This window comes from Phodopus roborovskii, unplaced genomic scaffold (assembly GCF_943737965.1).
Source record: "Phodopus roborovskii unplaced genomic scaffold, PHOROB, whole genome shotgun sequence".
NCBI lineage: Eukaryota > Metazoa > Chordata > Mammalia > Rodentia > Cricetidae > Phodopus > Phodopus roborovskii.
Genome location: NW_026126470.1, coordinates 30,555,337 through 30,568,705, shown reverse-complemented (window position 1 = coordinate 30,568,705; position 13,369 = coordinate 30,555,337). Strand labels below are relative to the sequence as shown.

Here is a 13,369-nt window from a genome sequence, read left to right as displayed (position 1 = left end):
TAATGGGTAGGAACCAGGCACGTGTCTGGCGGAACCCCAACAATTGACTGAAATGCTAATGGTCAGGGGCAGGGGCAGCTTCAAGAACAAAATGTCATTCATATCTTCTGATTTGCTGATTTTTTTAAAACATTTATTTTGAGGCCAGGTGGTGGTGGTGCATGCATTTAATCCCAGCCCTGGGGAAGCAGAGGCAGGTGTGATGGCCATTCTTGGTTATCAACTTGACTACATCTGGAATTGACTAAAACCCAAGTGGCTGGGTACAGCTGTGAGAGTTTTCTTTTTCCTTAATGAAATCATTTGAAGTGGGAAAACCCAATTTTAATCCAGATATTTTGATGTGGGAAGACATACCTTTAACCTGGGACACACCTTCTGCAGGCAGCCTGTATAAAGGACATCAAAGAAGGAAGCCTGTTCTCACTGTCTATGGCGAGCCTATTTCTTCACTAGCATTAGAGCCTACTTCTACTGAAGACCAGCGGAGACATCCAGCCTGGGACTGTGGATTCTTGGGCCTTCAATTGGTAGACAGCCATTGTTGCAATAGCTGGACCACAGCATGCAAGCCACTCCAGACAGACAAACAGATAGACAGATGATAGATAGATAGATAGATAGATATAGATATAGATAGATAGATAGATAGATAGATGATAGATAGATAGATAGATAGATAGATGGATATTTTCTATAAGTTTAGTTCCTCTAAAGAACCCTGACTAATACTGCAAGCATCCCTATCCATTGAAACATCTCCCCAGTCCAACTCTTCCATTTTTAAACAGTTAACTCAGACAAGCTGCTGCTCACCATGCTGCTCACCACATTCCCTACCCTGAGAGTGATCTGAATTCAAGTGCCAAGCTGTCATTTTGCCACAGAGGGTCTATCCATGTGAATCCCTGTCCTCTGAGGCTCCCCAAAGCGGGGTGCCACCGGGGACACTGTTTGTATCCATTCTCACAGCCTCCCCCTCAAGTACTCTCGAAGTTTTCAGGAAGTGCCAGCCTTTCAGAATGCATTTGAGTAGATGCACAAAAAATGCATGCCTATACATGCTTGTGCACACACAGACATATATACACACATGCCCACATACACATATTTGTGCACTAGCATGCACTCCATGTGAATACAATGGGCTTACACAAATACATACCTACACACACACACACACACACACACACACACACACACACACTGAAGGGAACCCACTCTTTGACACCAGCCTCCTCAGGCCCCTGATGAAAAGTTCCAGTGCTGAGGTTTCTCTAGGCCCAGGCTGCCCTGAGATGGCCGGAATCTCCCAGAATGCCTCCAGACTGGACCTTGAATCCCTAACATGTCCAATTCTCTCTCAAAGTCTCAGATTTCCTACTTTGGCCTTCTTACTGTATGTCGATCAGGCCAGGGTCTGGGGTGTCTAAGCCACTTCTTAGAAACACTGGCAGTACTGGAATCCTACAGCCAGGAAGTCTGCTCTCACACATGTGGCTTCTGGAACCTCCAAACCCTTGCTTGTCTCTCAAGAAAGCTTTATTTCTGTAAACACAAGCTCTACTTTCAAAGCCACCACTGTGACCTTTGGATTAAAGTGTGTAGCGTGAAGTGTGTCATAGTTGGCATGACCTCTTGTCCCAACCTTTCCCCGCCATTCCATGAAACATAGATTCATACCACCAGAAACACAACAATCAGCAAGCAGTAGACACGGGCAAAACTCAAGCCCCAAATGATTTCCCTTCACATGTGTTCCTCAAAAAAAAAAAAATCCAGACTCCAAGAATGAGCTAGAATGTGCTATTTCCTTATTTTCTGGCCAACCCTACCCACCAGCAATTCATGTCCTTGGTGGCTGATGAGAGCAACAGCTGATTGTAGCCACCAAGGAAAGGGGAGGGGACATGTGGGACACTCGATAACTGAGTCCTCAGGCAGAGACCTGTGTTGGCCAGAAAATAATCACAGCTCTGCAATAGTTTATGCAAAGCCAAAACACAAATGCTACATCCTGTAGAGTCACAATCTCAAGTCACTCGGCGACATGGGTCCTTGAGAATGGGCAGAGATTGTAAAAGCTCCTACACGAAAGAACTTGATGGGATCGTAAGTAGGGAGGCAAGAGAGTGAGGAATCTCCCATGAGATTCTGTCTTCAGCAAGGCAGAATCTCCCCCTCTAGGATTCAATGCCAATTCATCCTCAGCCTAAGGCTGAAAGAGGCCAGAGGACCACCAGCCTGGCCTACAGTTTAAAACCCCACTCAGGAGCCACAAAAATGCCAGACAGACGCCACAAACAGCTCCAGAGAGGGACCATAACAGCTCCACACAACCTTGGCTTGTAGAGCTACAGTATCCCATCTCTCCACAAAGCCTTGATGCTTCAGTCAGCAAACTCCTTTTGATGTTGCTTTTGAAACAGTATCTCCTGCCACTCAGGTTGGCTTCAAATGTAGCCAAGACTCACCTTGAACTCCTGACCCTCCTGCCTCCACCTTCAAGTGCCGGGATTATAGGTGTAAACCCGGGAATCTAAAAGCTCTTAAACACAAGCTCACCTCTTTAGGGACCCACAGTTCACCTGTCCTGAACTTCAGGTGTGAAATTCCACCTTGCACCCTAGCCTAGACATTATTTCTCAGCAATGGTAGATGAGCAACTAAGCAAGGACATCCTTTGTCATGTGCCAAGGTCCCGTAGCCACTCTGTCTAAACCTCTCTGTGTGGCTCCCTTCCCATGCCCAGGTGCCCATTCTTGGTAAAGGGAGATAAGGACACTCAGTGATTTCAGATGAGCAAAAGGACCAGCCATCCATCCCTCCATCATAGGGCAAGAATAAGGAATAAGAACACAGGGAGGGGGGGTGAATCGTTGCCGGATCAATCGTTTGGGGCTGACCAAGTTCTTTAATCATTCAAGTGGTTTACAACTGACTAAAGTAAACCCCGAAAGAGGAGTGTGAACAGGAATAAATGAACCCAGCTGGTTGTCTAACGGGAACATGACCACACGTAAAAAGAGAAGGTGCTGTGTGCCGCTGTGTGTTGTGTTTGCTATTTTGGCTTTGGGGGGGTGAGGGGGTGCACCACCCAGCTCCCAGGTAAATCACACTGGCCTCAGCTTGGCTTGTTTCTAGCCAGCTTAATGTTCTTTTCCTCCGTTTCTCTTCTGTCTGTCCTCTCTGCCTGCCAGCCCAGCCTATCCCTGCTCCTGCCTCTCTATTGGCCGTCCAGCTCTTTATTAGACCACCAGGTGTTTCAGACAGGCAAAGAATCACAGCTTCAGAGAGTTAAACAAATGCAGCACAAACAAAAGTCACACAGCTTAAAATAACCTTCCCCAGCAGTCTGAAATGACTTATAGATGTAAGACTGACTGCATGACCTCAATGGGAATATTCTGAGGTTGGACAGAGAATCCACCCTTGGCACCATCTGTGGATAGTGGGTGTCCAAGCGGCAGCAGGGGAAGAATTCACAAAAGGTCCTTGACCCAGAGTGTACCCAGCACTCAGCTACCATCGCTTTTCCTTCTGTAGAAATAAAGGGTTTTGAGAGGAGCTAGTTTAGGACAGTAAATGGAGAGGTACTAATGCAGTTTTTGATTGGTAGGACGTTCTATTAGGGGAGAACTTTTGAAATCGGGGGAAGTTTCTGATTGGCTTCCAGGTGCATGTGGCAGGATACCAATCAAAAACTGCCAGACCGGCGTGGTTAGGAAAGGCATGGTGTGCTTTGACGGCACCGAGAGAGTCTAGTGTGCACGGAAGGGGACTCTGAGCCTAGCAGGGGAGGCTGTATTTCATGACCACATTCAGCTCTGTTCACATCCTTGTGTTAGATTAGACCACACTGCTCGCTTCCGTCTGACACCAGGATCGGAGAATCATCCATACCCTTTTCCCACGGCCGGCAGCCCAGTGCTCCAGCACAGCAGTGCACAACATTCTGGACTGGGCTGATTGAGGGCGGCTCTTGCCGAGGTGGTCGGAGGGTGGAAAGAAAGGAAAAGTTAACAGCCTGTGGTGTCCCTGGTCTTTGGAGTGAAATGTCAAAACTGTAACAGAGTCCCTCTTCGACTTGGAATGTCAGCAGTGTAGACCTGTCTTACATTAATCATAAGTGGAGTGGTTTATTTTACTGCTGTCTTATTCTCCGGCCAGATTTGATGCGTTGTTTGTCTGCTGCTGGCACCTCTGGCTGTTCCCCGAGGGGCTCTCTCGGGGTGGTTTTCATCCTGTTGCTATTCCACACACAGACCTCCCCCCTCATAACTCGTCACTGGACCTAAAGTTAGAGCTTTGCCTGCTGAATTTAAATTGTGCGGGGTCTGCCCCTGTGTTTCACTACCGACTCCTTAGCTACACGACTGTGTTTTCGTGGCTCCGAGATGGAGTGAGCCTTACACTGCTTACCCTTGTGGTTTTATGTAGAAAGGAAGAGGATACCCACAGATGGGCTCTTTCTATGCATGCCTCAGAAACACTTGGGAAACCCACGAGGGACTCGGAGAAGTTCTCAGTAAAGAAATTGTAAGATTAAATAGACTCAGTCAGTAAAGGGCTTTTTGCAGTCCCCAGAAGTCACATTAAAAAAAAAAAAAAACAAAAAACAAAAGGTCAGGCATGGTAATGCATGGCTGTAATCCCAACGCGGGAGAAGTATGGGCAGAACTGGATTGCTGGCCAGCCGGTCTAGCCAAACCGTGAATTCCAGGCTCGGTGAGAAACCCTGCCTCTAAAAGTACGGTGGAAATACGATGTTCGTGCCATTCCAACCCTTCCCTCCCCCATGCAACTCCCACCATGCTCCCACCCCCTCAAATTCTTCCTTTTTAATTATTATTGTTTACACTATAGTGTGATATATAATGTAACAGAATTGTTACCATAAAATGTATTCGGCACAAAATTATACCGTAGGGGGAAAAGATGTATTTTCCTTCATAGTTCTCTACAGCGGCATCTATTGCTTCGTGTGGGTTTAATTTATCACCCAGACTCCTTTTGTCTTCCTGGAGGACTGCCCTCATGACCCCACGCAGTGCAAGAGTGCTAGCAGTAACATTTCTCCACTTCTGTTCACTGACTGTCTTGTTTCTCCTTCATTGTGTGAAGGGTAGTTTTGCTGGGTATAGAATTCTCGGTTGACAATCTTTTTCTTTCCGTGTTTTGAAAAACTGTCTTCTCAGTGCCTGTTGTACGGCACATCCACCACAGATGAATGTTCAGATATGGCTTTAAACCGATAGCAGATCCTTATCAGCCTGCTGGCAACTACACTGGGATCCTAGCATAGCACCTAGCCTTTCACAGGCTAAGCTTTTAAAAACAGACGCAGAACTACAAAAAGCAGGGTTAGTACAGTTAGAGAAGGTCCCGGGGACTGTAGACATTGTCAGCTTCACAAAGCCCCGGGATTTTGTGGCATATCTCTATGGCGTGAGAAAGATAGCTCCATAGCTGTCACCCTCCGGTACAGGTCACAATACGGTATAAATGTCTACACATAACAGCTCTGCTCGGGTCCCCGAGTCTCCTTGGCCTTGGGAAGCCCAAACTCGTGTGTCCTAAAAACCCCTTTTCTCCTCTCCACAGGAATGACATGCCAAGCCCGAAGCTCCTACATCACCAGTGAGATCCTGTGGGGCTACCGCTTCACACCCGTCCTAACGCTGGAAGATGGGTTCTACGAAGTGGACTACAACAGCTTCCACGAGACCTACGAGACCAGCACCCCATCCCTTAGTGCCAAAGAGCTGGCCGAGCTGGCTAACCGGGCGGAGCTGCCCCTGAGTTGGTCTGTGTCCAGCAAACTGAACCAGCATGCGGAACTTCAGACAGAAGAGGAAGACAAGAGCCCAGAAGAGCAAACGGAGAGGAATGGTGATGTGGCAAACCTAGAGAATGAATCCAAAGTGTAGGCCCGCTGGGTCCGCCGCGCCCCCCCCCCCTAGACTCAGACATGACCCTTCCTGTCTCTCGTCCCTTCCTTTCCTGTCTCTTGCTTTGATCTTGATTTGTTCATATTTCATTTTTGGCATTTCCAGAAAACAAATCTTCGATGTGTAAAATGCCTACCTGCCCCCCCCCCTCAGATGTTCAGATGGACAAGCAGACAGCGATTTGGTTGAGGTACAGGGGAACCTTCATTTGTGGCCCAAGCCTTGCCTCCACCCACAGGAGAGACTTGGCCACTTACGCACTTCATTGTCCAATACGAGTCACTCAAAAGAGCTGTCAAGGGTTTTACCCAGTGTCACAAAGGTCACCTGTTTACCGTGGCCGTGGGTCACGCAGAATAATCCCTTCCATTTTGTAGAGCCCCGTCCATCTCGCCTAGCACAGGGCAGGCGCTTGCCCGCGCACACACCCGGATGAGCTAAGGTTAGACCACTCACTGTACATAGATCTGCCCTATGGAATTATTTTCTTTTCGCAGTTAGCAACAAAGCACGGCATGCACAAAAGTACTGTGGAGCAGAGCTCCTAATGATGTACATAGATGTATCATCCGTGAAGCTTTAGACATACAACTTTAGAGATAAGACCAAAAAAAAAAAAAAAAGAAAAAGAAGAAAAAAAGATTCCCACTGTACAGTAGATGTTCCTTTGTTATCTGTGTCTTTTGATTATTTTGTTCCCCTTGACTGTTGGCCCTCTACATGCATGGCCTTTGTTCCAGGTCCCAGGCTGTCACTGGCTCGGGTACCATTCTGTTCCCTTGCCATCCTTCTGTTGAATCTAATAAGCCATAGGTCTGGGGGCAGTCCAGGGGTCTAATAGATGGTAAGACCAACCAACCACCTAAAACGCTGACATACTGTGACACATTTACAAAACCATGTCATTTGCTTATAGATAGCAAGGGTCTCTCTGACTCGCCTGGGAGGGACTACCAGGAACAAGACTCTAGCACAGCCACCCCCTATGACCCTTCCCTTTGGAGGACAGCAGTTTAAGGAACATTTCTGTAAAACCACTGATTGCTCTGCTATGCAGTCAGGAGAAGCTGCAGGGTTTTCATGGGAGCTGTGGCAATGGCAAGTCAGCAGAGACGGCCCGGGTGTGCAGCCACGGCTTTCAGGGAGGCAGGCATTAGGAGAACTCACCCAGCATGCCTGTACCTGGGGTCTGTCCTTACCATTTCTTACACTGTGTCTTTTGTTTTTAAGTCTTCTGCCATCATTATTGTTGTTATGATTAAGAACCGACCAGAATTTGGCATACCAAGAGTAGATGACAGTCTTTGTGGCAAGTCCCTCTAGACTGTAAGAAGTAGTCCACTATTTGAAATCTAATCCAAGTACCTCTCAAACGAAAGAGCACAAACATCAACAACAACCAACCCGTTTTATCTCACTTTAATCTTCAAAGAAGGGAGGAACGGATGAACAAGGGAAGGCAGGCAACGTGCGTAATAACCCTAAATTGTCAAAATGAAGTGAAAGGTAAGGCTGGAAAGAGAATCTTGAATGAGACCTCAGGGGCAGGTGGAGATTTTGCACTGTAACCGATCTTTCTCGTTGTTTGCATGTGTAAACTGTTCGTTTTTAATGCCATTGCCATCATAAACATGCATCGAAGGGATCTAGATTTATTTCAGCTCCTACAGATGTGCTCAGTTTGAGACTTTGCACCCTGGAGGTCAAAGAGGTCAAACTAGCTATCCCGTTTCCCTTGCCACCCCTGACCAGACTGCACCAGGCTTTGCTGCAGCCTGGGTTCTCTGTCTGTAAGAGAGATGCCCAGGGAATTATGGAAAGCGGTCCCCCCCTCCAACATCTAGGTTGCTCCTCTCCCTCTTGCCACCCAAACAACCATCTCTTGGCGCCGACTCTGGAAAAGCAAAGCTATCGGCTATATAGCTCTTCCCTGCCTGCCAGCATTGGTCATGAATCTGTCGCGTTCACTTGAAGCAGGAGATGGTGGGGGAGGGAGCCTGATGCAATTCCCAAGAGGCTGTGGGAGGTCCCATGGCCTGCCCTCGCTTTTTTAGCCTTATGAAAGACGCTCTGCTTTGACTCACCAATCTCCAGCAGCCCAGCGCGGGGCCTGTGTAGCACAAAGAAGGTGGAGAAAGCCTGCTGACTTAGCTCTTGAAGACTCCTTGGGCCTTTTAAAATCTGTTACTGAAGTCTGAAGGACAAAAGGTCCCCTATTGATGGGCTGAAAGGGCAGCTTTGATGTTGATGGCTTCCTGCCTGCCCTCCTGCACACCTGGACAATAGGCCCGTACAACACTTGCATCACAGCCACGCGTGACCTCAGCAGGGCACTCTGATGGGAGGTCTCTCTCTCTATTTCTCTGCCTCTCATGGGCTCTGCGTCACCGTGGTTGGTGATGCAAGCAGAACAAATTCCTGCGTGTCACAGGAGCTCAGAGTCTTTAGAGGCGAGCACTCCTGAAAGACCTTTTATTAGAATGTCCTTATCAAACGTGTCTATTTTTCTACAGTCACTGAGAAAATGGTTTAACAGTGTATTTTGTGTCTACTGTTAAAATTTGAAAGAAGGTCATTACGACTGAATTTTCTAAGCAGCAAGTAGTCAACGGGGTTTTTCGTTAAGATAATTCAACAAAAGGGACCCCCCAAAGCCTCCCCTTTTTAGTCCCTGACCCCCAGTCCCTCTTTCCACCAGTAGATCAAGTGCTATGAAAATACATAAAACCTATTAATGCACCAATCGATCTATAACCAAGATTGCTCTCTCTCCCTCTGTCTCTCCCTCTGTCTCTCTCTCCCTCTGTCTCTCTCTCCCTCTGTCTCTCCCTCTGTCTCTCTCTCCCTCTGTCTCTCCCTCTGTCTCTCTCTCCCTCTGTCTCTCTCTCCCTCTGTCTCTCTCTCTACCCCTCCTTCCCCTCCGTCATTACACCCTTGTCTCTCTTGACATTTGAGCTGCTTGGTTAGTATCTCCAAGTCACGTTTCCCATAATGCACAGTGAGATCCAGATAAAACCCTGGAACGCAAGGGTAACAGTTGCCACAGTTGATCCCAATCTGACAGAGCAAATGAGCTCCCTGAGGTTTGTCTGGAAGGGAGGGCCTAAAGAGATCCTTGCAGTCCTCACTCTACTGACACCCCCCCCCATCCCTGCCATTAACTTTCCAATAGGAAGAGTGCATACTCACTTACAGATTGACTTTATGTAACCAATACGGTTGTTTCCGGCAGCCCCTAACACACAACGCGCCTGTGCTAACACCTTAGAATCAGTTCACCCCTTCCAGGCCTGAACATTATGGTAGGGTGTGAGGTAGGACCTCTCTTCCTTTACTCCCTTCCTCTCTTTCTCTACCCCAGACATATTGATTTAAATTAGTACCTAAGTTTCCTAACAGAAGTCTAGCTACTAAGTTTCCTAACAGAAATCTAGCTACTGTATCGAAATGTCGACCTGTTTCTCTTAAGCACAACTTTTTTCTTACAGGTTTAACCAAAATAGGACTCAGACATGCCTGGTTTTTCTCTTTATTATTATTATTATTATTATTATTATTATTATTATTATTAATTATTATTATCATCATCATCATTATTATTATACTCTAATTTAAACTTAGTTTAATGGCTTCATTTTAAAGCCTAGATGTTCACAATGTCTTGCTTTCTTCCCCAACCACCTGTCTGCTTTCCTGTTTGAATTTAAGATGGCATCTTTGGAGTATTTGGAGACTGTTTGACCAAGGTGTGCAACAGGGGGGAAAAAATGCTTTGGAAGAGTCTGTGAGCACACTGGAAGAAAAAAAAAAAAAAAAACACCAGATCCTTCAGCTAAGAGAAACCATGTCAAGGCAGCTCAAAATGACATCCCCCCTCCCTCCACATGGCCAGCCTTCCTAAGATGACACATTTCTAGGACTTCAAGTCCTACAAAGTTGGAAAAACACAAGCAAGATTGTCATAAGAGACTGATTGATAATTCAACACAGTTAAAAACATTCTCTGAGTTAGACTTTATGTCCAACCTGTGTTTAATAAAATGTCACCTTTGTAATTCAGAATAGAGGAAAACATTCCTCTTCCCAATATGTCTACCCTCAACATCCCAGAGGGGACTTTTGATTCAAAATGTCATATGAAGTAAAGCCATCAGGAGGTTACTAAGGGACTGGGCAATATCTACAGCTTTGACAGTGCATATCTAACAGCAAATCAGTATTTCACCTGACAATGTGTGGTAAATTCAGAATGCCCCCACAAATTATCTCCTGGAACTCTAACCCACGGGAGGCTGAGCACTATAATCGACATCTTTATAACTGGGGATGTAGAGTTTGGGCAAACTGAGTAATTTCACCAAGGCTCCAGGCCAGTAAATGATAGATCCTGGTCTCAAACCCAGATCACAAGGCTGTAAACATGGGATGTTTTTATTATGAAAAAAAAATTTGGCACACCAATATGCAGAGGTTCTAACCTGTTTTATATACTCTTTCAAGTTAACACTGATTTTCTTACATTTAAAAATGGCTGGGAGAAAAACAAGCCAAGAACATTTTGGGGAACACATAAAATTCCAATATTAGGGGCCAGGGATGTAACTTGGTTAATAGAAGACTTTTCCCTAATTTGCACAAAACCCCAGGTTTGGTCCCTATTACTACATAAACAAAACATGTTAGTACACAGGTTCAAGGTCATCCTCAGCTACATAGGTAGTTTAAGACTAGCCTGAGCTAGTCCATAGCTCCATAACAGTCCATAAACAGTTTCATTGGAATACAACATAGCTTTGCGCATACATCACCTGCGGCTGCTCTGACTCTACATGAGGAGAGATAAGTAGCTGCAAGACAGATTGTATGCCTGGCAAACATCTGTGCTATTACTAAATAATACTGACAAGTATCACACTGTCCTCATAGGCTTGGGGGAACACCAAAGAATGACCTCCTTTCCCAGCCCAAATCTCCCGGAGTCACAGATCTATTCCGGGAAAACATTGTAGCTTTTGACAGTAGGTAGTGTAGTCAGGCTTCTCTCAGAGAGAAGGCTTCCTTTTCCTACATAGCCTTCTGGGATTCAGTGTCCACCTGCAAAGCGGCTACAGTAGAAGGGCTCATTGATGAGCAATAAAGAAAGTTCCTGGCACATCAACTGAGACATGACTTCTCTGGTGCCCGTGGGCCTTCAATTCTGCAGACAGCACAGCCACACACACACACACACACACACACACACACACACACACACACACACACCGGTGTCTGTTCAAGGGCAGTTGCCAGTGCAGAGAAGGCCTGACTACTAAGGCCTTCACACGCTGTTGCTGGCCCCTCAGGTCTGGAGCTCAGGGTGGATCAGTGCAGTGCATAGGATCCTGGGACCACAGTCAGAATTGCTTTACACTGGGCCTGGCTCTCTGTGGCCCCTCAGCTAGAAGCTCAGCATGCAGACGACCAGCTGTCCTTCTCTGGGAACTCAAGGGGTCTCTGCAAGCTTGAGGGGTGCAGAAAGGTTGGGACAAGGTTGTTGGATCTTCGTTAATTCCAAAACAGATCAGATCCCAATATGGGAATTTTAGGTATACCAATATTAAATGGCATTGTTTGGAGTCACAAATTCGATTTACTTTAGTTCTAGGGAAACATTTCTCATGCCAGGTAGCTAAATTTGGCACTTTGTCTTATCGGTTCCATTTAGGAAAGAAAAAAGACAGAGACAGAGCATACATATCAAGTTCTCTTATGAATGCTCTCCAGGAAATTAGACGAGAAAGAAACTATTTTGTGGCAAACCATTGTACATTGTATTGTGGACAGACAAATGATAGGTGTCTCAAAGTCAGAAACTTAAATAAATGTAAAAGGAGCCAAACTTCTACTTGGCCTCACTGCCTTAGCAAAAGAAAACCCCATGCATCCAGCTAATCCGTGTGTAGCAGCCCAAGGGAGAGGAAGGTGATGCTTCTAAGATATATAAGATCGGTTCACAGGCATGCTCCTCTAAGTGGAAAAGGGACGGTTGGTCGCTGATGAAATGTAGCTGTTGCGTTACTTTAGACACTCTTCCCCTACACTTGGACCCTGGAGTGTGTGTGGCTGGCAAATAACAATGACCACAGAATTAACAGGCATCAGTTTCAGAGGTGGACAGGTTCCTGCTATCCATGTGTGACTGGCCACCTCAAGGTGGAGGCTCAGCACCCATCATGAAAACTGTGATATCAATGTAGCCAATCTTTATAAGAACACGCCAACCATCAGAGCTTCTAAAACCTAAATAGTGCTCATAGTGTATTCACCCAGAGGAGTGAGAGGCTCCCCAAGACATCCCAGGAGACTACCAGAAGACCCAAGCTGAGGCTGATAGCCCTTCGGAGCAAGCTAGTGCTAGATGTAAGGTCATAAAATGCAAATAACAGAGCAGCTGGCTAGAGTCTCAGGTCCCGGCCAGCTGTGCACCATCTAAACCTCTGGATCTTCAGTCAGAAGGAAGGACCCTGCCCTCAGAGCCACCCTCTCTCAGTGGGGGTGGCACTGAGCATCACCCTGCCCTGCTCAGTTTGAGCAGGCCTCAGGGCTTACCACACCCACCTGCTGAGCCCTCTCAGAATGAGTGTCCCCACACCTGAGCTGCTTCTGACACATCTGGACAATGATTGCACAGCTGGTCTCCTGGGGACTTGGAATTTTTAAGGATACCTGAGAGGCATTCCAGACCCCACAGAGCACCCCCTGGGTCAGTAATAAACTTGGGCCTTTGGAGTCTGCCAGCAACCAGGGAATCCCACCCATATATAAATCCAAATAAAGTACTAAAGCAAAAATGAACTGAGCAGAGCTAGAGATGCCTCAGAGGTTAGGAGCAGTGGCTGCTGCTGTTCCAGAGGTCCTGAGTTCAATTCCCAGCAACTACATGGTGGCTCACAACCATCTGTAATGAGATCTGCTGCCCTCCTCTGGCCTGCAGGGGATACATAGACAGAACCATTGTACACATAATAAATAATCTTTTTTTTTTCCAAAACAAAGTAAACAAGCAGAAGGAAATCCCCAGAAGTTCTGATTTCACCATAATGACTACTCCCATGATATTTGGGGGTTTTATCATTACATATCAAATTCTTCATACTTGGGGGGAAAAATCTCACTTTGGGGCCTCACAATTCTGTGTCAGAGATGTTCCACTGGAACCCACCTTACAACCAATATGAATCCCACCCAGGTCAAAGCAAACACACACGTTTCTCCAACAGAGGTGCCAAAGGAGGCCACTTGTTTAATTCTGTCCTTAAGCAGTGATCACAAAGCACAGCTTATCTGATAGACCTACCCCTTACCACTAACACTCCACTTCCGATTGTACTGGAGTCTGACCCCCGAGATTCTTGTACCGTTAGGTACCTTGAGCTGGG

At 46.5% G+C, this 13,369-nt stretch overlaps 1 protein-coding gene across 2 annotated transcripts in view; it reads left to right on the top strand.

Annotated features, from left to right (window-relative positions):
• Kcnj6 (potassium inwardly rectifying channel subfamily J member 6) overlaps positions 1-13,369 on the top strand; it is a 62,917-nt gene that overhangs the window by 43,765 nt on the left and 5,783 nt on the right. The window contains exon 2 of one of the 2 annotated variants that reach the window (XM_051191929.1): positions 5,605-5,892. In XM_051191929.1, the coding sequence (XP_051047886.1) occupies positions 5,605-5,892 (288 nt within the window). Of the gene's footprint in view, positions 1-5,604; positions 5,931-13,369 lie in introns of those variants that run through there. The other variant, XM_051191928.1, reaches the window with a different exon arrangement.